The sequence below is a fragment of the Acinonyx jubatus genome, chromosome F2 (assembly GCF_027475565.1).
Source record: "Acinonyx jubatus isolate Ajub_Pintada_27869175 chromosome F2, VMU_Ajub_asm_v1.0, whole genome shotgun sequence".
Taxonomy (NCBI): domain Eukaryota; kingdom Metazoa; phylum Chordata; class Mammalia; order Carnivora; family Felidae; genus Acinonyx; species Acinonyx jubatus.
The window spans coordinates 76,949,766-76,971,223 of record NC_069394.1 but is presented as its reverse complement, the minus strand read 5'-3'; the positions used below and the strand labels follow the sequence as shown (position 1 = coordinate 76,971,223).

Sequence of the window (21,458 nt, the reverse complement as noted above, 5' to 3'; positions counted from 1 at the left end):
TCAGTCCTATTCAAAAGGTTCACGGCCAACTATCCACAGAGGCAGGAAGTGAGGTTACATACGGGCTCAGTAACATGGATTTCTGTGCGTCTAGTAAGCAGCAGCGAGCCCCCGATATGGCAGTGCTCATTTGGGAGACCAGCCAGCTACCTGGTGGCGGGCTGATCACACGGGACTGTTTCCGTCAGAAAAAGGATAGTAATCTGTCTTCACAAGGACAGTTTATTACTCTCCAAATGGAATTACCTCCCATGCCCGCAGTATTTCTGAACATACCCACCATTCCGGAACAGACAAAAGGACTTATTCACTGCCATGATATTCTACTAGAATTGCTTCTGAACAAGGAATTTCATTTTACAGCGAAACATATGTAGCCATGGCCTGTAGCCCATGGAAGTCACTTATCTTACCACATAGGCCAACCCTTAAAACAGCTGGGTTGATACAACTGTGGATCACTGCACTGAAAGCTCAGTTAGGATACCAGATGGGCGGCATTCTGAATGGCCAGGCTGAAGGATGCAGTGCGTGCCCTGAACCACAGACTACTTTGTGAAACGAATCCTCCCACAGTTAGAACACACAGGCTGGACAACCAGGGATGAAAACTAAAATAACTAGTATTTCAATGAGCCAAGAGCAAAAATTTTGCTTCCCTTCCCTACAACTCTGGACCATGCCAGTTTAGTTCCCTGCAAAAGAATTCCTTTGCCAAGAGACAGAACCGGGGCCCCAGTGAACTGGAAGCTTAAACCACCACATGGACACCTAGGGCTCATCGCAGCACGGAATCAACACACAAAGAAAGAAGCTGCATTATGTATCGATACGACTGAGCTTGTCAACGGAAAACAGCTGCTCCTACACTGTAAGGGCAGAGGAAGATGCCTGAAAGTCAGAAGCTTTCCTAGGGTGTCTCTTGGCACTGCTGTGTCCATTGAGAAACAAATGAGCACCTACATGAACCGCATTACAGGAGGAACCATTAACGGCAGTCTCTTCGGGCCAAGAAGTGAAATCAGCGGAGGTAACGTCTAAGGTAGAAAATGGAGTGCGGAACAGAAGGAAGCTGCAAATACCTACTAGAGTTGCAAGACTAATTAGAGAAATAAAGACTACCATAATTAAACCTCTACATATTGGATCAATTTTTTTTATCTTTGTTCCCCTTCTCTCATTATTTTACTACGTAATAAATGTTGTGACAATTGTAGTTAACCCTGTACTTCAGTGTTTAACCTACAGAATATCAAAGAGCGATTAGGTCTGTGCAGAGAGAAACATGAAGAGCTCCAGGACGGCTAAAATGACAGAATGAGTCTCACGTGTTGAAGAGGGTGAGGCTATCGGAGGTGATGTGAGGGACATAAGCTGAATCATGTCCAACGGAAACCTGACATTTCAAGTGTCTTTATTTGGAATCAATATGGGTAGAGACAGGAAGGCTCCCCTGAGTTGGAAATGAGGCGTATACAGTGCTGGACTGTCATCATTCTGCCGCTGCTCTCCCTCCTCTTCTAGAATCTCATCCGCACTGTACTGCAGAGAGGCTATATTTCCGAGAATCCCCTTCTAACTGCAAGTTTGCCAATGAAAAGAAGTTAGGAAAAAAACTTCAAATAAACCAAAAGAAGGAAATCAATGAATTAAAAAAGGAAGAAGTCCTTGAAAACACTTGAAATTTGCAAAACAATCCTTCTCTGGAAATCCAAGATGCTAATCCATTTTATTATTACTTTTTCCCATTTTTTAAAGAAGTTTATTTATTTTGAGAGAGAGTGCACACGCACAAGATCTGCAAAGGAGAAAGGCAGTCCAGGCTTGCTCTCCAGAGGTGGGTGTACCCAAGATAAAATTCCAGGAGCTTCCTGGCAAGTGAGTGAGAGCGGCCCATTTTGTGCTACAGACTGAGCTGCATCACTGGAGCTTGGAAGAGATTCTGGGTCGCCACGGCAGCTTTCCAGTGAGCCGTGAAGAGCTATCAGCTTTGGTGGGCATTTCAGCATCTGTTTTCTTTCACCAGAGCTTTCCTTGTTTTTCGAAGCCATTCCCTTGACCTTAGCTCCTCTAGCCCCGTAAATGTTCGTGCAGGCCCTGATTCCTGGATTAAACCCTCCAATCCCCCCAGAATACGTGAAGAGTTTCTGTTTTCAAAACAGAAGGGGAAGTTGAACTGTAGGTCAATATATGCATATTACACAGCAGAAAGTCAATCACAAGAGACTGTAAAAGTGATTAGGCAAGAAACAGGTTAAAACATATCAGGCATACAAACCTATAAATATATTCACTTGGAAGAATGAGTGATAGAGCTCGTGGATAATGCTCCAGAAATTCTTTATTAGGCCATAAAACCCCTCAGTGGAATTTAAAGAGCAGAAATAACTGAAGACTACTTTCTCTGGTCAAAAGGCGGTAACATCAGACAGGAACAGTATTAAAAATGCAAAAAACCCAAAGCCCCCAAAAAACAACCCCCACTGTATAAAACCTGGAATTAAAAAACATTATCTTTTGAACCGCAGAGGGAATAACTGAACTTTAGTACGAACTTTAATATCAAGAAAATAACAATGAAACTAGCCCCAATTTAGAATTTAGCCTTTACTAAGCGCTGCTCAGAGGAAGGCGTTATCTTTCATACATACGCAACTTCTTAAAATGGTTTATTTACTTTATTTATTTATTTTGAGAGAGAGCGAGAGAGCACGAGCGAGCAGGGGAAGGGGCAAAGAGAGAGGTGAGAGAATCCCAGGCAGGTTCCGCACTGCCAGTGCAGAGCCTGATGCAGGGCTCGATCCCACAAACCATGAGATCACAGCCTGAGCCGAAATCAAGAGTTGGGATGCTTAACCGACTGAGCCACCCAGGTGCCCCACACATTCACAATTTAAAAAGAAGAGAAAACAGTAATTTTCAACTGGAAGAAATTAGAAAAAAAGACTTCACATAAACCAAAGGGAATTTAATGAATTAAAAAGGAAGTTGTCCTTGAAAACACTTGAAATTTGAAAACAAAAATCATCCTCTGGAAGTCCAGGTGCTAATCCATTTTATTTTTATTATTTTTTTCTATTTTTTTTAAGTTTATTTAATTTGAGAGAGTGCACACACACACATGTGCTCACAGGGGAGGGGCACAGAGAGTGAGAGAGTGAGCGAGTGAGGGAGCGAGAATCCCAAGCAGGCTCCACACTGTGAGCAAGGAGCCCTACAAATCCTAAGATCAGGACTTGAGCCGAAATCAAGAGTCGGATGCTTAACCGACTGATCCACCCAGGGGCCTCATCAAGATACTAATCCATTTTAAAAAGCCACTAATGGACTTAGGTAGTGTTATTTTTTAAATGTTTCTAAGAAACACTGACTACAAAAGTTTTTATTTTATAAAAACACCTGTTACTTTATTTACCTAAGATACGTAAGTAAATCAAGGTACTGTGATGACACACACAATTAAAATTTGACTCGCCAATATTTTCATTCTATAATTACAGCCTAAAGTAATTCTTACCTTTTTGCTATTTGATTCTCAAGATGTTTAACTTTTTCTAATAACTCTTTCTCAACAGCTTCTCTCTCCAATTTAAACCCCTTTAGGGCAGTCTGAATAGCTTCTTCTTTTTCACAATTAAGCTTCTGAATTAACCGTTCTCTGTCTTGTTCCTGGCTCATGACAAATTTCTCCTTGTCCTTCTCAAGTTTCTGGATAATAGCTTCATACTTCTCTTCCTGCTGGGTGAGTTTTTCCTCTTTTTGCTTTTCAAGGGCACTCAATTCCACATCCAGTTTACTCTGCAGTTCAGCTATTTCTTCCTGCAGGTTTTTTTCCACTTCAAATGCTTGGTGGTGCAAGGATGTTACTTGGTTTAATTCAGCTTTCAGCAGGTCAGATTCTTCTTCGTGTCTACTAATTAACTCTGAAATGCACTGATCTTTTTCAATGGTCATTAAAGTTCTTAGTTCTGCCAAGCCCACCTGGTAGCTTTCGTTATTATCCTGAATCTTTTGGTGGAGTTTACTTATCTCTGTTCTCAAATTTTCCGTCTCTTGTTCAAGGAGAGATTTTAAGGTCTCCTTCTGCTGGGCTCTGCTTTCTTCCAGCAAAATTTTTATTTCATCGGTTTCTGCTTCCTTCAATGCAAGTTCAACCTCTAACTTACATCTCACGTCCGACAGATCGGAAACTCTGAGTTTTAATTCCTGGAGCTGTTGTTCTTTCTCCTGGATAGCGGCGGCATGAGACTCCTGGATCTGGTCGATTCTGTGCTGATTCTCCTTCTTCAATTTCTCCAAAGACGCCCCGTGGTCGGTCTTAGCCTTCTCGACCTCCTGCATGTGCCTGGCGTGCAGAGCGTCCTCGAGCTCCTTGAGGTGACGCTGCTCTAAGCCCTGGAGCTCCGTCCGCAACAACTGAATCTTCTCATCATTTTCCACGTGGAGCTTCTGCAGGTCTTCCAGAACGGTCTCCCGCGAGTGTTTCAGCTCGTCGATTTCGCAGCTCTGAGTGCGCATGAGACTTTCCATCTCCAGCAACTTCTGATCCTTCTCATTTTGCAGGCAGATGACGGCTTCTTTTTCATGTTTAACCAGAGCAAATTCGTTATCTTTGTTTTGTAAAACCTCCTCGAGGCACGCCAAGTCTCCTTTCAGCTTTTTAATTTTGTTTTCATTTTCCTCACTCTCCTTTCTGAGTGCAGCAAGTCTGTCTTCATACTCACTTTTTAAAGACTGCAGTTCTTTTTGATGTTTTTCATTTAGTGTCATTTCCAGAGAATATCTTACCTTTTCAATAACGTTTCTTATTTCTAATGCTGTACATTTTAAAGAATTTGAGAAGTCACACTGTCCTTTCTGGACAAATGTTCTGAAGTGGCAAAGGTCTTTCTTGATGGTCTGTATACTGAAATGTGAGTCTTGGGCAACAAGTCGGCACTTTTCCAATTGGACATTTAGAGAAGCACGATCTCCTAAATCCTCTTTCCCACATACGTTTGTATCCTGCATCCGTCTACTGTCTATGGCATTGATGACTGATGAATAAAGCGATTCCACCATCATTTCTGGACTCTGTGGATCACTTATAGGATTAGGAGATGACAAATTTTCTTCTATTACGAACTCATTCACAGCAGACATAAAATCCGATTCAGGACTTTCTGCTAATGAATCTAAGTCCAATGAAACTTGATGAATAGTCTGTTCTATGTTTGGATGAGGGATAGTTTCAAAATCAAAGGTATGTGCATCGATGCTATCTGGAGATAATTCTTCTAAGGGACACACCGCGGGACACAAGGGATCCTGAACGGCAAGCGGAGGAGGAGTTCTCGGTGAGGTAGTAGTTGCAATTCCTGCTGTACTTTCTATCCTTGGTGAGGAAGCCGACTGTGGGGATACCTGACTCATGGATGCCTGGAAGAGAGAGGGACAGGCTTTACAGAGCTACAGCAACAAAAACACGTAATACCAGTGAAGCAAACCACTTGTAAGAACTTAATTTGCCTTTTGTTCACTCAGTAGATCTGTAATGGTCTGTGACATTTCATCCAAACTTTGTGCTGCTTTTACCAAATTGTGTAGAGCAAGTACATGCTGGTGTAGAGGTTCAAAATCACAAAGTAAGGGAACCCTGAAACAGAATGCAATTAAATTAGAGTTCTGATTCTGCAATGACAAGATGGATACCTACACGCAAATATGTCAAACTATGTCCAAAATAACTACAGTATCAACATCCTCTTCAAATCAATCCCAGCAACAGCTGCAGGGGCCTGAGGCATAATCATTACAGTGATGAATTAGAAATCCCCCACAGTATACAAAAAGTCAGAGTAATTACTAGAAAAAAAATTAATTGCATGTAAGGCATTAATTTCCTTCTACTTTATCTTCATTTTCTGATCATTTGCATATTCCCTAGAAATTTCCTAAAGCAGCACAGGAAAGCCAGTCTATCATAACGCATTTCTATATTCGGGCATCTCCTAAGACTACTGGTGCTACTTTCCACAGCTCCAAAATAAGGAAAACGTTGTAAGGGGATAACCCAAGTCAAAAACACTAATGACATTTACCTGAGGAATGGCTGAACTTCTGAAGGACAAAATGATTGCAGAAACTGTAGATCTTTTAATGAAATATCTGGAAGTTCACAGTCAAACTTTCGAGGCTTCTGTGTCTACACAAAACAAAACAAATCAACTCAAAAATGACCAAAAGACGTAAGAGGACAAACTCACAAATGCTTTTTTACTGTCATTAATTCCAATATAACGAAGAAGCAAACGTGCTACAAAGCCCCCACTAACATTTAAGGAATAGAATAAAACAAAATAAAAACAAGGGACTATTCAATGACAACATGGTATACTATTTTCTGAGTCTCAAGTAACTGGGAACCATAAGCTGTTGGTGATTAACTGTCGGGACAGTTCCTTTCTCTCGTCAGCTTTTTAAAAATGGGGTAGCAGCCTGTCAACATTAAAGGAACACATCTGCGTCACTAGCACATAGGCTGTTCCCGAAATTTTCTTTGACTTACAGCCTCACCATGAAGATCTCTCTAGCCCTGGCCCCATTTCTATGCCTATCACTTACTAGCACGCCTTGTTGCTGTGCTGTGAAAAGTTTTCTCCTACGTAACACTGCCTTGCTTGCCTTTCACTGGATCTTTTTTCCATTACATTTTCAAATATAAACTCTTAGCCGATTTCAGCTTCTTTAAAAACAAATTAGATTTATAACATCATTTCTTTATGATATTGGCAAGAAATACTTTGAGAGAGAGAGAGAGAGAGAGAGAGAGAGAGAGGGAGAGAGAGGCAGGCAGTGTGTGTGGGGGAGGGGCAGAGAGAGAGAAGGAGACAGAGAATCCCAAGAGGCTCCATACTGTCAGTGTGGAGCCAGGTGTGGGGCTGGAACTCACAGATCGGTGAGATCACAACCTGAATGGAACCAAGAGTCCGATGCTTAGCCGACCGGGCCCCCCAGGCTCCCCCGAGAAATACAACTGTTAAAGTAACTCCAATTGTTGGATTCATTACCTAACCAGATTTAGAAATGTCAAGATGTTCTTCATTAAAGAGTGTGGGGAACCCCATTACATCGCTTATTCTTAGATATTCAAAATTACACAGTTAAAGCCCTAAGAAATCCTGCAGTATGCAAACATGGTTAACAGCTAAGCAGTGTATCTGAAGACCAACAAAAAAACCTACAGCATTTCCCGAACTTCTTTGACCTGCGGAATCATTTTTTTCATGAAATAAAATGATCGATCCCCGGTAATCCTGGTTTCACAACACAAATGTATTTCTCATGGGTTCAATGAAGACCACCTCAAGAGCTAGCTACCCTCTTCTGATCTGTAAACAAATGAATAAAATAGGATGGAGGTGGTGGTGGTTAGCAGTGGTGGTGAAGAGAATGAAAAGGGGAGAGGACAGAAGGACGAGAAGGGGCCGGGAAGGGGAGAAAAAGGAGGGGAGAGAGAAAGAGGAGGGGGAAGGACACGGGCAAAATAACAAGCAAGTCTGTTCCTACCAATCAACAGCTTAACAGTATAGTATGGCTTATCCTCCTGTGTTATGAAAACCCTTGACTGAAAACTATGAATGTATCTTAGAGTTAAATGACAACTGGCTTTTAAAACCAAAACTGTTTTTACGTTGATAAAAAAAAAAATTCTACATGTTTCCGAAAATCTCCCTCCTTCTGAAATAAAGGTTTGAACACATACAAAATATAGTCACGGTTAGAAAATATACACACAAGGGGTGCCTGCGTGGCTCTGTCAGTTAAGCGTCCGACTTCAGCTCAGGTCATGACCTCATGGTTCGTGAGTTTGAGCCCCGCGTCGGGCTCTGTGCTGACAGCTCAGAGCTTGGAGCCTGCTTGGGATTCTGTGTCTCCCTCTCTCTCTGCCTCATCCCCGCTCACACTCGAGCTCACTCTCTCGCTCTCAAAAATAAACAAACATTAAAAAATAAATTAAAAAGAAAAAGAAAAAAGAAAATACATACACAAAAGGACGGGGGCCAGGAGTCCAATCCCTTAAACAGACGATTTCTTAAAAAGGACTTCCCTGTGTAAAGAAATGAACAACATGGTTATTTTATAACTTTCTATTTCGGGGGGAAAAAAAACCCTCTGGTTTTTAAAAAAACAAATGGACAATTCTTCATATTTAAATTTTAACAACGGATTCAACTCTACAGACCTTAAAAGCAATGTTCCTCCAGATCTGACTGTAATTAATCACATACATCCTACATAATAATACATTCATATCTACAAAACAGAAACAGCATTTTTCATCACAAATAAATTTATTAGTGAAGAACACTTACTAAACAATTTCCCAAAGGATTCCCTTTTTGACTTTTCAGCTTCGTATAATCGCTTTCCATCTTTGACCAAAGCACCAGCCCACTAAGAGGAGGAAAGGTGATGTTAGTATCACGCACCAATTCGTTAAGGCTCATACACAACGAGAACAGAATTCAACTTGCGTACCTCCCTGTAGTGTTTAATGAACATTTTTCTCCTTACAACCTCAACAACAGCTAAGCAGTACATCTGAGGAACTGTACTAAGAGCTTCAACAATTTTGACTCTTTCTAACAGTTCTATTACGAGGCGGAGCAAAGCTTGCAATTTCTCTCCGTCTTGATCAGCATGAAGCATCACAAAGCAACACCACCTATAGAATGAAATTGAGACACACAAACTCTATAAAAATGATCTAATCCCAAGTTTATCAACCAAGCAAATTTTTCAGTGTAATGGTAAGAGACAATGACTCCATTACGTGGTAGAAATTTTAAAAATCAACGCTAGCCACCCTAGATTCGATGGAACAGAGTCACTTACTTCAGTCTGACATGTAGGTTATTTGCTAGCTCCTGTTTGGCAGTGGTACACTTCTGTTTAATATCCAACAGTTTTCTATGATTTTGCAACATAATCATCAACTGATTTGCGTGACTCAGGCACAAATCAGGTAATACAGATGCATCCTTCAAGTTTTCAGCTCTCATCTGATTAGCTAAAAATCCCTTTGAGAGAAAATATTGAAAAGGATATTAACTTTCTTTCATGAAAGACATCAACATTCATTTAAGAGGAAAATCTCTGTTAAACATGAACTGTTCTACTTTCAAACGTGATTTTTTTTTTAAAGTTCATTTATTCTGAGGGAGGGAGAGAGACAGCGAGAGCGAGCACGCACCCACATGGGAGGGGCAGAGAGCGAGCGAGGAAATCCCAAGCAGGCTCTGTGCTGACAGCACGGACTTACAAACATGAGATCATGACCTGACCCGAAATCAAGAGTTGGAGCTCAGCCCTCCCTTAAACAAGATTTTAAAAATCTACTTTACTGAATGTAGGTGTGTTCATAAAAAGAGATTGTTTTTAAGAACTCTCTGCTCACCTAATTCTACTCCATTTTCACACTAGGGGATTAAAAAAAACAACAACAAAAACCCACTGGGAAGAGTGATTTGTCCAAGGACACACTTAGTCAAATTACAACTGGAACTTATGTGTCTAGACTCCTACGACATCATGGGTCAGTCAGAGCATGACATTACATAAAACATGGGCACTGATTTTAAGCCATGAAATAACTGACTTAATCTAACCTCTATGATACTCAATAGTATTTTGTACATTTCCCCAAATGAGTAACAATCAATTGACTGCACTTTTTATTGAAAAGTCATTCCTCTCTCCAGCATTTCTGGACTATATTTTGTTCTATACAGATAGATATATAGATACATAGGTAGATAGATGAGTGCAAATATTGTTAGAACAATAACTTAAATGTGTAATTAAACAAAATTTTTTAATGTTTATTTATTTTTGATAGACAGAGAGACAGAGCCCGAGCAGGGGAGGGGCAGAGAGAGAGGGAGAGACAGAATCCAGAGCAGGCTCCAGGCTCCAAGCTGTCAGCACAGAGCCCAACACGGAGCTCGAACTCACAAACCACGACATCATGACCTGAGCTGAAGTTGGACGCTTAACCAACTGAGCCACCCAGGAGCCCCTTAAGTGTGTAATTTTACAATGCGATTTATTATTTGGTAAGAAAAATAACTCTCGTACTTTTTCTTGGCTATCCTTACTCAGTTGTTTTCATAGGTATATGCATCATTTTGTTAAGTAGGGGTTGTGTTTAGGCTACAAATTAATTCAGACAGATATGCCATATTTAAAACAAGGTAGTTGTGGGGTGCCTGGGTAGCTCAGTAGGTTAAGAGTCTGACTCTTGATTTCAGCTCAGGTCAGGTCATAATCTCATGGTTCGTGGGCTCGAGTGCCGAGCCTTCTTTGGATCCTCTGTCTCCCTCTCTCTATCCCTCTCACTCTCTCTCAAAAAACAACAACAAAAAAAAATGTTAAAAAAAAAAAAAAAGGTAGTTGTGTGTACAAAACTTTAACCAAAACCTAACAGCAAACCCTTAAAAAAGGTCCAAAGACATCTTGATGATGTTATTACTAAGTATTTTTATTGTATTTGTAGGTTCTTCTTCCTTCTCTAAATAATTAAGGTGCTATACAAGTTTTGGGATTTGCACATCCATCCTACTCCCATACTTGCTGCTGTAAATAATTATCCTTCTAGGGGCGCCTGGGTGGCCCAGTCGGTTGAGCGTCCGACTTCGGCTCAGGTCACGATCTCGCGGTCCGTGAGTTCGAGCCCCGCGTCAGGCTCTGGGCTGATGGCTCAGAGCCTGGAGCCTGTTTCTGATTCTGTGTCTCCCTCTCTCTCTGCCCCTCCCCCGTTCATGCTCTGTCTCTCTCTGTCCCAAAAATAAATAAATGTTAAAAAAAAAAAAAATTGAAAAAAAAAATTATCCTTCTAGGAACAATATGGCTGGCGACAGTATGTCTTCCAACTTTTGGTAGTTCTCACTCTCCTTTCTGTTTCATGTCTTTCTAAATTTCAAGAACACATCTGAATTTAAATGATGTGCATTAAAACAAAGTCAAAATGGTTTAATATCTGAAAATAAGACAATTTCAACAGTAATTGCGTACCTTACTTCCGTTGCAATATGCTATATGCTCAACTGTGACTATATTTTTCCGAATTTAAAAATAACTTACTGCGCTTTCATCAGCTGTGTTAAAATCTTAGTAAGTTTTCAACTACTCTTTACTGAACCCAAGTAAATTACATCATCCATCCCCCAAACTAAATTCTAGACTATCAATAAAGAACTTCCTGACAGCGGGAGCACATATATGCAAATGTTGCAAGAAAAAATGTAAATCCGTTTTCAATAAAATAAATTTGTTACACCATCCTTAGTATAATAGACTAAGTAGAAAAATCCTTACGAGGTACAAGCTTCTTAAAATAAGTCACAGGAGCGAAAAGTACAGCATAGGGAAGAGTCAACAATACTGTCGTAATGTCGTATGGTGACAGATGGTGATTACACTTAATTACGGTAAGCACTAAGTAATGTACAGAAGTGTTCAGTCACTACATTGTAGACCTAAAACTAATAGAGTATTGCATGTCAACTATGCTTAAATTAAAAAAAAGTAAATAAAAAAACCAGAATAATCTCTGATGTCATGTAGTATTAATTTTGTGTGTGTAAATAAGGATTGATAGCTACATGACGCATATATGTTTAAAAGAAAATTACATAGGTGACTGAGCGAAGATAGACAGCAGAACTTAAACTATATCATAATTCTGAATCTCACTAGATTATCTAATAAGAATTAAATAATCATGACAACGTTCTAAAGAAATATAACTACTTGCTAGTTTACTACAGTTATTTACGACTGCCCTCAAGATGTATTCTGTGAACTTTTCATTTAGGAAGAAGATTCCTTGTTATTTATTTATTTTTGAGAGAAAGAGAGAGAGAGAGAGAGAGAGAGAGACAGAGTGTGAGCAGGGAAGGGGCAGAGAGACAGGGAGACAGAGAGTCCCAAGCAGGCTCCCTGCTGTCAGCATGTAGAGCCTGATGCAGGGCTTGAACTCACAAAATAATGAGATCATGACCTGATCGAAATCAAGAGTCAGGTGCTTAACCCACCGAGCTGCCCGGGTGCCGCCCCTGTTATTTTCTTAGTTTGCTGACAATCCTTAAGGATAAGAAGATGGCTAAAGAAATAATACATACTGAATAAATTTTCAGGGCTCCAGTGTTCACAGACCTGGTGAAGTTTCTCTGTCAGACCAGATAGAACGGTCCATAAACATCACCGGAAGTGTTGTGGTTTTAAAAAAATTACTTGCTTAAAGCTTCCTGAACTGATCTTTATCGTATAAGATATGTAGACAATAAATCTCCTTCTATCATTTCTTTTCTCTTCAAGAGTGCTTAGAAGATTGAACTGCTATGTAGATAAAATGAACTACACAAAATTGTGTTTCCACAAGATTTAAAATCAATTCCTCAAATCAATTAATCTGAATGTATCTACTTTCACCAACCACATTCTCAACAAAATACCGATAAGCAAAGAAAATATGTGCAATGGGAAAAAAAAATATTAGCTGTAACGAAACTGACAGATGAGACATCTATAAATAAAATGTGAAAGATTCCAGACCAGATTAAAGAGAATTCTAACATTTCACAAACTTAAGACTATGCTAACCCAGATTCTGATTCTAGAAGTATTGATCGCCCACCTACTATGGGTCAGGAACAGTGACAAGGCACTGTGAACAGGGCAATGAGAAAGACAGACTACAGTCCTGCTGGCGTGGAGCTTATATTCTTCAAGAAGAAAGTGCTTTTTAAAAAACACACACCATCACTTAAATATGATTATGACATAGGCTAAGAACAACATGCGAAGAGAAAATAAATCGGATCAAGACTGCAAAATCAGAGAAAGCTGGTCTGTGGAAGTGATGTCTCAGTTAAAACCCTTGACTCTGAATCCCGTGACAGTCAAATACATAAAAACAGAGGAGTGAAAAGTTGCTCCAATGCGCACATATCACCTAACCTCAACAGGTTATCTCCCGTCTCTCATGAGTGCACTGAGAATTATCTTATTAAAGTCAATTTCTCTCAGGGCTTCACTCAGGCAAGCCCAGCTGACATCCATCAATCTTAGGGACTTGATTTGCATCTATTTTACAGTTTTGTTCTGAATATGTAACACACTTAATGTTAAAAAGTATGTAGGAACATCAAAAAATTTCACTGAGGAATAATTAAATGAGAATTTAATTGCCCCTCAACGTCAAAAAAGGACTATAATGTTTCAGGTATCAAAATCAAAGAAAAACATTTTTTTAAAGTAGGAATATTATCGCTAGTTAGGATAAAATGTTCTAAAAGCTAAATTCTAAAGCTGCAGATACATGAGGGGGAAAGAAGATGGTTGGACAGGGTACTTCTATCACCACAGGACATCAAAAATTAATTTTCAAATTTTCACAGGAACAGTATAGGACATGTCTACTAAATTTTATTTCAGTCTGGGTTCAAGAAAGTTTAAGGGTCAGGTCTGGAAAGCAAACAAAAAAGGATCAAATCTAAAGGAAATCCTTCTTCCATTAAAAAAAAATTTTTTTTAACGTTTATTTTTGAGAGACAGAGGGAGACAGAGGGAGACAGAGTGTGAGTGGGGGAGGGACAGAGAGAGAGGGAGACACAGAATCCGCAGCAGGCTCCAGGCTCTGAACTGGCTCGAACTCATGAGCTGCGAGATCACGACCCGCACAGAAGTCCAACAATGCCCAACCAACTGAGCCACCTAGGCTCCCCTCCTTCTTCCGTTTTTTAAAGAAAATAAAAAAGTACCATTAGCCTTTCATCACGGCAACTACACTTCCAGAAAAATGACATATCCTTGTATGACACAAGTCCATTTGCTGAATCCAATGCAGATCTGAGAATAACATCAGCAAGATTAAAAAAAAAAAAAATACAACCATATGTAAAACCATTCCTTGTAGCTGCCTGATTGTACAAACAGTATTTTACACACACACACACACACACACACACACACACACCCCTACACACACCAAGAGATTTGAAGGAACCAAAAAGAGGAAATAGATAATCTAAGAAAACTGGAAGCCCTGGTTTATTCAATTAGGGAAATAGCTATAAAGAAATGTGGAGATTCAAACTTTTTTTTAAATGTTTATTTATTTTTGAGACAGGGAGACAGGGAGGAGGACAGAGGATGCAAAGTGGGCACTGTGCTGACAGAACTCATGAACTGTGAGACCATGACCTGAGCCAAAGTCAGATACTTAACCAACTGGGCCACCCAGGCACCCCCAAAGGTGGCTCATTAAAGGAATGATGAGTTCATAAAATTAAATATAAAAAATGACTAATACATCTGACTACAGCGGAATTTAAAATTTCTGTGTAACAATTTTTATAACACTATCAACAAAGAGAAAGACAGTTATCTGTATTATTTACAACAGACAAAGGATTACCCAGACTACATATATAATAAATTCTTACAGAAAAACATTAGGATAAAAAACTGGCAACCAACCAAATAGAGGAAATAGATGGGAAACACTGATATAAGGGAAATAGCTCTTCTCATTAATTACTGGGAGTGTTGATTGATTTTTCCTTTATGGAGGGTATAACATTACTAATTAATATTTAAAATGCACAAACACCCTAGTCCAACAATTCCATTACTGGAGGCTGTCTCTAAAGAAATACTAGAACATGCATGTTAAGACAGAGAAGGGCTAGCATATTAAAACAGTGTTTGTAACCTGAAAAACTGGAAAGAACCTGAAGAATCATCAAGAGAAGTCTGGCTGGTTAACTCAACTGTTTGATTCATTCTATGAAGGGTTAAAGTGAAAAAGAATGACCTCAGAGAAAGAGCAAAATTTCAGGAATTCAGAGCTGCCTCAAGTAATGATAAATTGTAATTTAATGGTAATGCAGACCAAGCTTCCTGTGGCATTAGTTACTAGAGACCTAAGAAAGCAGTGAAGGAGAAGGGCCAGGATCTAAGGAGGAGGAGGAAACCGAGAGAGGCCAGTTAGGCAACTAAGGAATGCTCTGCCTAGAGACAAGTGTTGATTCCTGAAGAGAGTCCAAAACTAAGAATAAAAAGACAAGCAATCCTGGGGCGCCTGGGTGGCTCAGTCGGTTGAGCTTCCAACTTCGGTTCAGGTCATGAATTCAAGCCCCACGTCAGGGTCTATGCTGACAGCTCAAGGCCTGGAGCCTGCTTAAGATTCTGTGTCTCCCTCTCTCTGCCCCTTCCCTGCTCGTGCTCTGTCTCTGTGTCTCAAAAATGAATAAACGTTAAAAAAAATTGTTTTTAAAGACAAGCAATCCTTCTGACATTCTCACGGAGCTATGAAATAAAAAACTGGAGAATCAGTGCCAGCCAACAAAAAGGATGATGGAACACACTTTGTCCTAGTACCCCCAAAGCTATATCCTATGGAATGCGAGCCTACAAAAGCAGACTGGCTAACACAAGGACTGGAAGACCAACTTCTATCACCTAAATCCCTGAAACTGGATTAAGATGATCTAAGATTGTAACTGCCCTTTCAACACGCACACAAATTCTCTCTAGAAGAAGCTTCATGCTTCCTTGGCTTTTCTTATCAAAAATAACGCCTAATGGCACATGAAAAGGCAAGACCACATTAATTATAAGAAACAACAAAAACATCCACAGAAACATAGGCACAAGCATGGAGCTCAGATACAGACTTTTAAATTACTATATGGTTAATTTGATCAAAGAGATGATGGATGAGACAGAGTATCTTGGTAGATAATTTGAAACTATATAAACAAAAGAACCAAACTGAAATTGCAGAGCTAAAAAACAAACAAAAACTAAAAATCAATAAATGGATGTAATAACAGCTATTCAGTGGGAAAAAAAATTAATCCCAATTGTTAGGTCAAAAGGAAACATCCGGAATAAAGCACAGATAGATATAACAAATGGGAAATACAGGAAATAAGAATAAATGCAAAGAATGAGATGAAAGGTCTAATTCGTGTGTAACTGGAACCAATGAAGGAAAAGCGAAAGAGTGAGGCAAAGGCAAAATTTGAAGAGAAACTGATTGGGAATTTTACCAAAAGACATGTCAGTAAGCCACAGCTTCCCGTAGTACTATATGCCCAACCCAAAGCAGCAGAAATACAAAGAAAACCACATCCTGTCATATTATTGTAAAACTGTTAACAACCAAACCAAAGGCAATGTGCGAAAAACAAATTGTCGACAGCCTAGACTCCGTATCAGGAGAAAACACCTTTCAGAAATAAAGGTGATTTAACGAGATTTTCAAATGACAAAAACTAAATATGCTACTAAAGGATACTACAGGATATTACAAGGATGCATGTGTTACTTAAAAGGAAAAAAGCTAATCTGGAAGACAGAATACTAAATACTTAAAAACAAAAACTTTTAAATGATAAAAATAATCCAAAGGGCAAAAGCACAAAGACATAATTGAAGGAAAAAAAAAGAAGAAAAATTGGAAATGGTAGATTTAAAAACAAATATTCAGTAATTTCATTAAATAAATGAACTAGGAGCGCCTGGGTGGCTCAGTTAAGCGTCCAACTCTTGATTTTGGCGCAGGTCACGATCTCACAGTTCATGGGTTCAAGCCCTGCCTCGGGCTCTGCGCTGACAGTGTGGAGCCTCCCTGGGGTTTTCTCTCTCCCTCCATGTCTGCCCTTCCCCTGACTGTGTTCTCTTTCTCAAAATAAACATGAAAAAAAATTTTAAAACTGTTAAAAAAAAAAATTAAAAATAAATAAATGGACTAAATGTTCCAATTAAGAAATTTCTCAACTTATTTGGAGGCCATCAAAACCGTGATGCCCAAACTTGACAAATACATACCAAATGAAAAATACATACAGGGGAGCCTGGGTGACTCAATCAGTTAAGTGTCTGACTTGACTTTTGGCTCAGGTCATGATCTCAAGGTTCCTGAGATCGTGCCCCAAGTCAGCAAAGATAGCACGGAGCCTACTTGGGATTCTCTCCCCACTCCTCTCTCTGCCCCTCCTTTGTGCACATGCTCGCTCTGTCTATAAATAAATAAATACACATACACACACACACACACACGAATATAATTCAGTTTACCAAAATGTTAAAAAAGACAACATATTATGACCATGTTGAGTTTATTCCAAGAATCCAAGGATGGTTCAAGATTAGAAGCTATTAACTTTCTTAATTTGATAAAAGGTTTCTATTAGGACAAAAAGAAAAAATAAACTACTAGAAACATTATAATTGTGAAATAACACTTCCTGTAGATCAGAAATTAAACAAGGACACCATTATCACATTCTACTCAGCAGCGTACTAGGATTCAAAGTCAGTGTAAGTGCACAACTTTAATAAAGGGATCCAGTTCACACGGTGGCTGGATACACAATCAAACAAAAAAAGGAGAGTCTGTGAATTACAGATGAATTCAATTAAGAAACTATAAAAATGCAAGTAAGTATTTTAAACTTTATTTAAAAAGAATAAAGCAAGGATACCCATGTTTTATCTACCTACAACATACTGCGTATAATGCCATGCAGGTGAAGCAAAACATCAGTACCCACTTAAAATGATTTGTATGTTCTAATGTAAGAACACATTTGGAGGGAAAATACTGGCAGAGGAAAGTTAAACTAGAAAAGTGTGTGTTAGAATCAAGATTATACAAGTCAGCTCTTTTGTCAGAGTACTTTCGAGGGTGGGTCACTAGAGTGGCAGGATATGTCTAGGCTAACCACTCTTTCAATTCCATCACTTTAACCTAACTTGACAACAGAATTCTTAGAACGCTGCATTAAATTTCACCTAAAAACCTGAGTATTCGTAACCTGCAAGATTTCATATTTTCCTCCTGTACCTTTACAAATCTCATTTATTCTGGGGCATCTGGGTGGCTCAGTCAGTTAAGTGTCCGACTTCAACTCAGGTCGTGATCTCACGGCTGGTGGGTTCGAGCCCCACACAGGGCTCTGCGCTGACAGCTCAGAGCCTGGAGCCTTCTTCGGATTCTGTGTCTCCCTCTCTCTGCCCCTCCCCTGCTCGCACTCTGTCTTTTGCTCTCTCTCAAAAATAAACAAACATTAAAAAAAGAAAAAAGAATAAGGAAATAAATCTCATTTATTCTTTTGTAGTCTTTTGAGGGGGGAGCAGGAAGTACTCAGATGTTTAGTACAAGGGCTGTTTTATCATGTTCCTTCCACATATGCTTTTTCCCCAGCCGCACACAACATTTTCACGGTTTATCTTTCAGTTACTACCTGAAGTGGTCTCGGCTTGCTTTATTTTATCAAACCTGAACATTAAGAACACGCCATCTTCCTTAACAGTGAAGGATGAGGTGAAATGATGGTGCACAGCAAACTGATATCGCACATAAAATACTGGTAGAGAAACTACAAAGAGCTTTTCCCGAGCGAAGTTTGGAATGGGCACCTGAGCGAGTTCCTTCTGTTCATTCACCAGTCGGCTGCAGCTAGCAATCATCTGGTCCAGGGCATAGAGCCGGTCTTCAAGTCCTTTAATGGCTTTCATATTCTGATTATCAAGTTTGGCAATAGTTTGACGGCATTCCGCTATAAATGGTCGAATAATCCTTGGATCAAGCTGAACAACAACAAAAGACATGAATGAAGTTTCCAGCAAATACTTTAAAATACATTTCTCACTATTCTGATACACAGCTTCAGAGGAAAAAAAAATTGAAAAATACAGAAAAGTAAATGCACGGGAATCTAAGTTATACTTTCACAAAACTGAGAGCAAGATAATTATGTTAATAAATTACTGATTATACTGGAATACATAATTAGGAATTCCAGGAAGTATACTGGAAATTGGAATTGGAAGGCAGAATTCCTGGAATTCTACCTTCCAATCAATGCCTCAATTTCATCAGTCCTCAGTGTCACACCGTAAATGTTATTTTCATGGTCTTGTAAGATAAAGCAGAGTTAAAAACACAATTTCCCTCAAAGTGTATCAACATCTTCAAACTTAATTCCCTCCTACAGATACCTTTATTTTCAGCCTCTATCTCCTAAAGAAATCTGCTTGATCAACCCAACTTTCTTACTCTTCCGCAAATTTTCTGGAATTCATGAAACCTAACAAATTTCTCTCTACACCCTTCCCCTTCCCTTGAAAGAATACACTGGCAGTGGTTTTCACATGTCGTCTCCGGAACTCCGGAAGCTTTCGGGCATCACCTCACTGGTTCTTCCACGGTTCCCTTCTCTGGCTCCTGTTTTCTCATTCCATAAACACAGATGATCCAGGACTTAGTACTTAGCCCATTTTTACTATGTCTTGTCTGATTTCAGAATGAAGCATAATTTCTACGAAGCTCCCAACCTTTTTGTAATGCCTGATCGTTCTCATACATTTTCAGCCTGTTTCTGACACCTTCCTAATAATATCTCCGTGTGAGCATCAACCACAGTATCTTCTATTTCTAATTATAGTTGTCTCCTGTTGAAATACCCAAATGGCTTCCCTCTGCCCACGATGACATCCAAAAAATATAGCACACAATGAAGGCTTCAGTGATTGGCCGGATATGAGTAAATCCTTCCAGGCCTATCCTCTTTTCAAACTGAATTGCTCATTACATCCAGACAAGCCCTGTGTTTCTCTAGCTCTGATCTCTGTTCATACTGATTATCCTGCCTAGCTGTTGAAAAGCCCATCTCTGTCCTAGTCAAATATTGCCTCCTTCATGATGCCTTCCCTAATCTCTACAATCAAAGGGACCATAAATTATTTAACATACAGTGTTTGGTACAGAGAGGACATACAAAAGCAGTTAACACTCAGCTATTTTATTGTTATTATCAATAATCCAGTGTAATTTATAAGAGGCTGCATTTGTTAACACTACAAAAAAGTTAACAGAGTCACTACTTAAATACAGGCAGCCATCTGCTTATTAATGAAAACTTGTGCGTACATTAACATTTTCTCGCTTTTCTTAATTTCATGGTAACGGAGTCTAATCTGTATTCGTTTCTGACCCAAGATATTATACAAACCAAATACTAGCTATAAATCATTAAGATGATAAAAAGCTAAAGAAAGGATTAAAATAGATTCAAATTTTTAGCCTGTACAAAATTGCAACTACACAAAGACTTCAGACAGCGATGATTTAAAGAAGAAAAAACAACCCCCAAACCAGAGCTCCTAATTCTGATAGTTCTGTATTTCCTAATTCATTGAAAGTACGATGCAACTACACTGACAATATTAATATGGAAGAGCATTTTGTGAATCACTTGAGCACAGGCTATGTAACTTGACTTCCTAAAATCTTACTCTACTTAATGGTTTATTCCATTTGTCCACAAGTAATAAAAAATAAAAATTCCAAATAGAGTCTCTGGAGCAATTTTTTAAAATAGTATTTTAAACCACAGAATCCCACTAATAATTATTTAGCAAATTTTCAGCAACCAAACACAGTCTTACACTATTTGTCCCTCTTGGACTCTTCCACCGACATCTACAAAGACTAACATTATTGTTGTCTTAGAAGAGAAGAAAATAAAATTTTCTCATCCTCACCATTCTTTCCATCCCACCTCTAAATGCATGTCCATTGCATAAACAATATTCCAATAAGATAACAAGAATCATGAATGAAATACTAAACCAAAAGTCAATAAATTACACTGGTATTATTCTGAACAGCTTAGAAATGAGCTAAATGTGCATGTTTCCAATTATTCATCATCAGATATATGAACGTTTGCCTTTTGTGGTATAACCTGAACTAGAATATCCAAGATTCGTTCTAATATGAACACACTACGACCTAAGAAAATATGCGAGCACACAAAAACGCAGAAACAACTCGAAATTTTTCTTGGTACGTGAGGGGAAAAGGTAGGTTGTGAGAATCCCCCAAGTATTATACAACAGGATTCCAATGCCATATAGATGGACAGGGGCAATCATAAAGGCAGTGCCAGGATTTAAGCCCTTCTGATGTCCAATCTTAGGCTAGTTCCGTAACGCCTACATCTTGACTTGTTTCCTGAAAGAAGACACTTGATTTTGCCAGTTGGAAATACATGTTACAAATGTTGCTGAAACTGGGATCGGTATGTAGAAAGGAGGGCTTCCAACAGAACTTGCTTTGAGAAGAGCAACATCAAATCTTGGCACACTTTAAAGTTCACTGGCAAAAAGTACTACTATCAGAATCAAACAGGTTAGTTGTTTTGGGCAACTACATAACAAATGTGAGATCAAAGGAAGGCACCCTGTGACGCGAGAAACGTGAGATCGAAGGAAGGCACCCTGTGACGCGAGAGAAGTCCTACACTCCGTTCAATGTGTCTTTAGAATCCCACTAGTAGTATTAAGAATAAATACACAAAACTACCACGAAAAATATTAACCTTACAAAAAAACACCAT

The 21,458-nt window shown here is 39.1% G+C and overlaps 1 protein-coding gene across 4 annotated transcripts in view; it reads right to left on the bottom strand.

Annotated features, from left to right (window-relative positions):
* The window catches only part of RB1CC1 (RB1 inducible coiled-coil 1), a 91,853-nt gene that overhangs the window by 33,433 nt on the left and 36,962 nt on the right, over positions 1 to 21,458 (bottom strand). For all 4 annotated transcript variants that reach the window (XM_027042855.2, XM_027042856.2, XM_053208466.1 and 1 more), the window contains 8 exons: positions 18,475 to 18,645; positions 8,878 to 9,062; positions 8,521 to 8,707; positions 8,355 to 8,436; positions 8,028 to 8,089; positions 6,081 to 6,184; positions 5,509 to 5,635; positions 3,518 to 5,418 (listed from right to left, as the gene is read on the bottom strand). In XM_027042855.2, the coding sequence (XP_026898656.1) occupies positions 3,518 to 5,418; positions 5,509 to 5,635; positions 6,081 to 6,184; positions 8,028 to 8,089; positions 8,355 to 8,436; positions 8,521 to 8,707; positions 8,878 to 9,062; positions 18,475 to 18,645 (2,819 nt within the window). The remainder of the gene's footprint in view (positions 1 to 3,517; positions 5,419 to 5,508; positions 5,636 to 6,080; positions 6,185 to 8,027; positions 8,090 to 8,354; positions 8,437 to 8,520; positions 8,708 to 8,877; positions 9,063 to 18,474; positions 18,646 to 21,458) is intronic.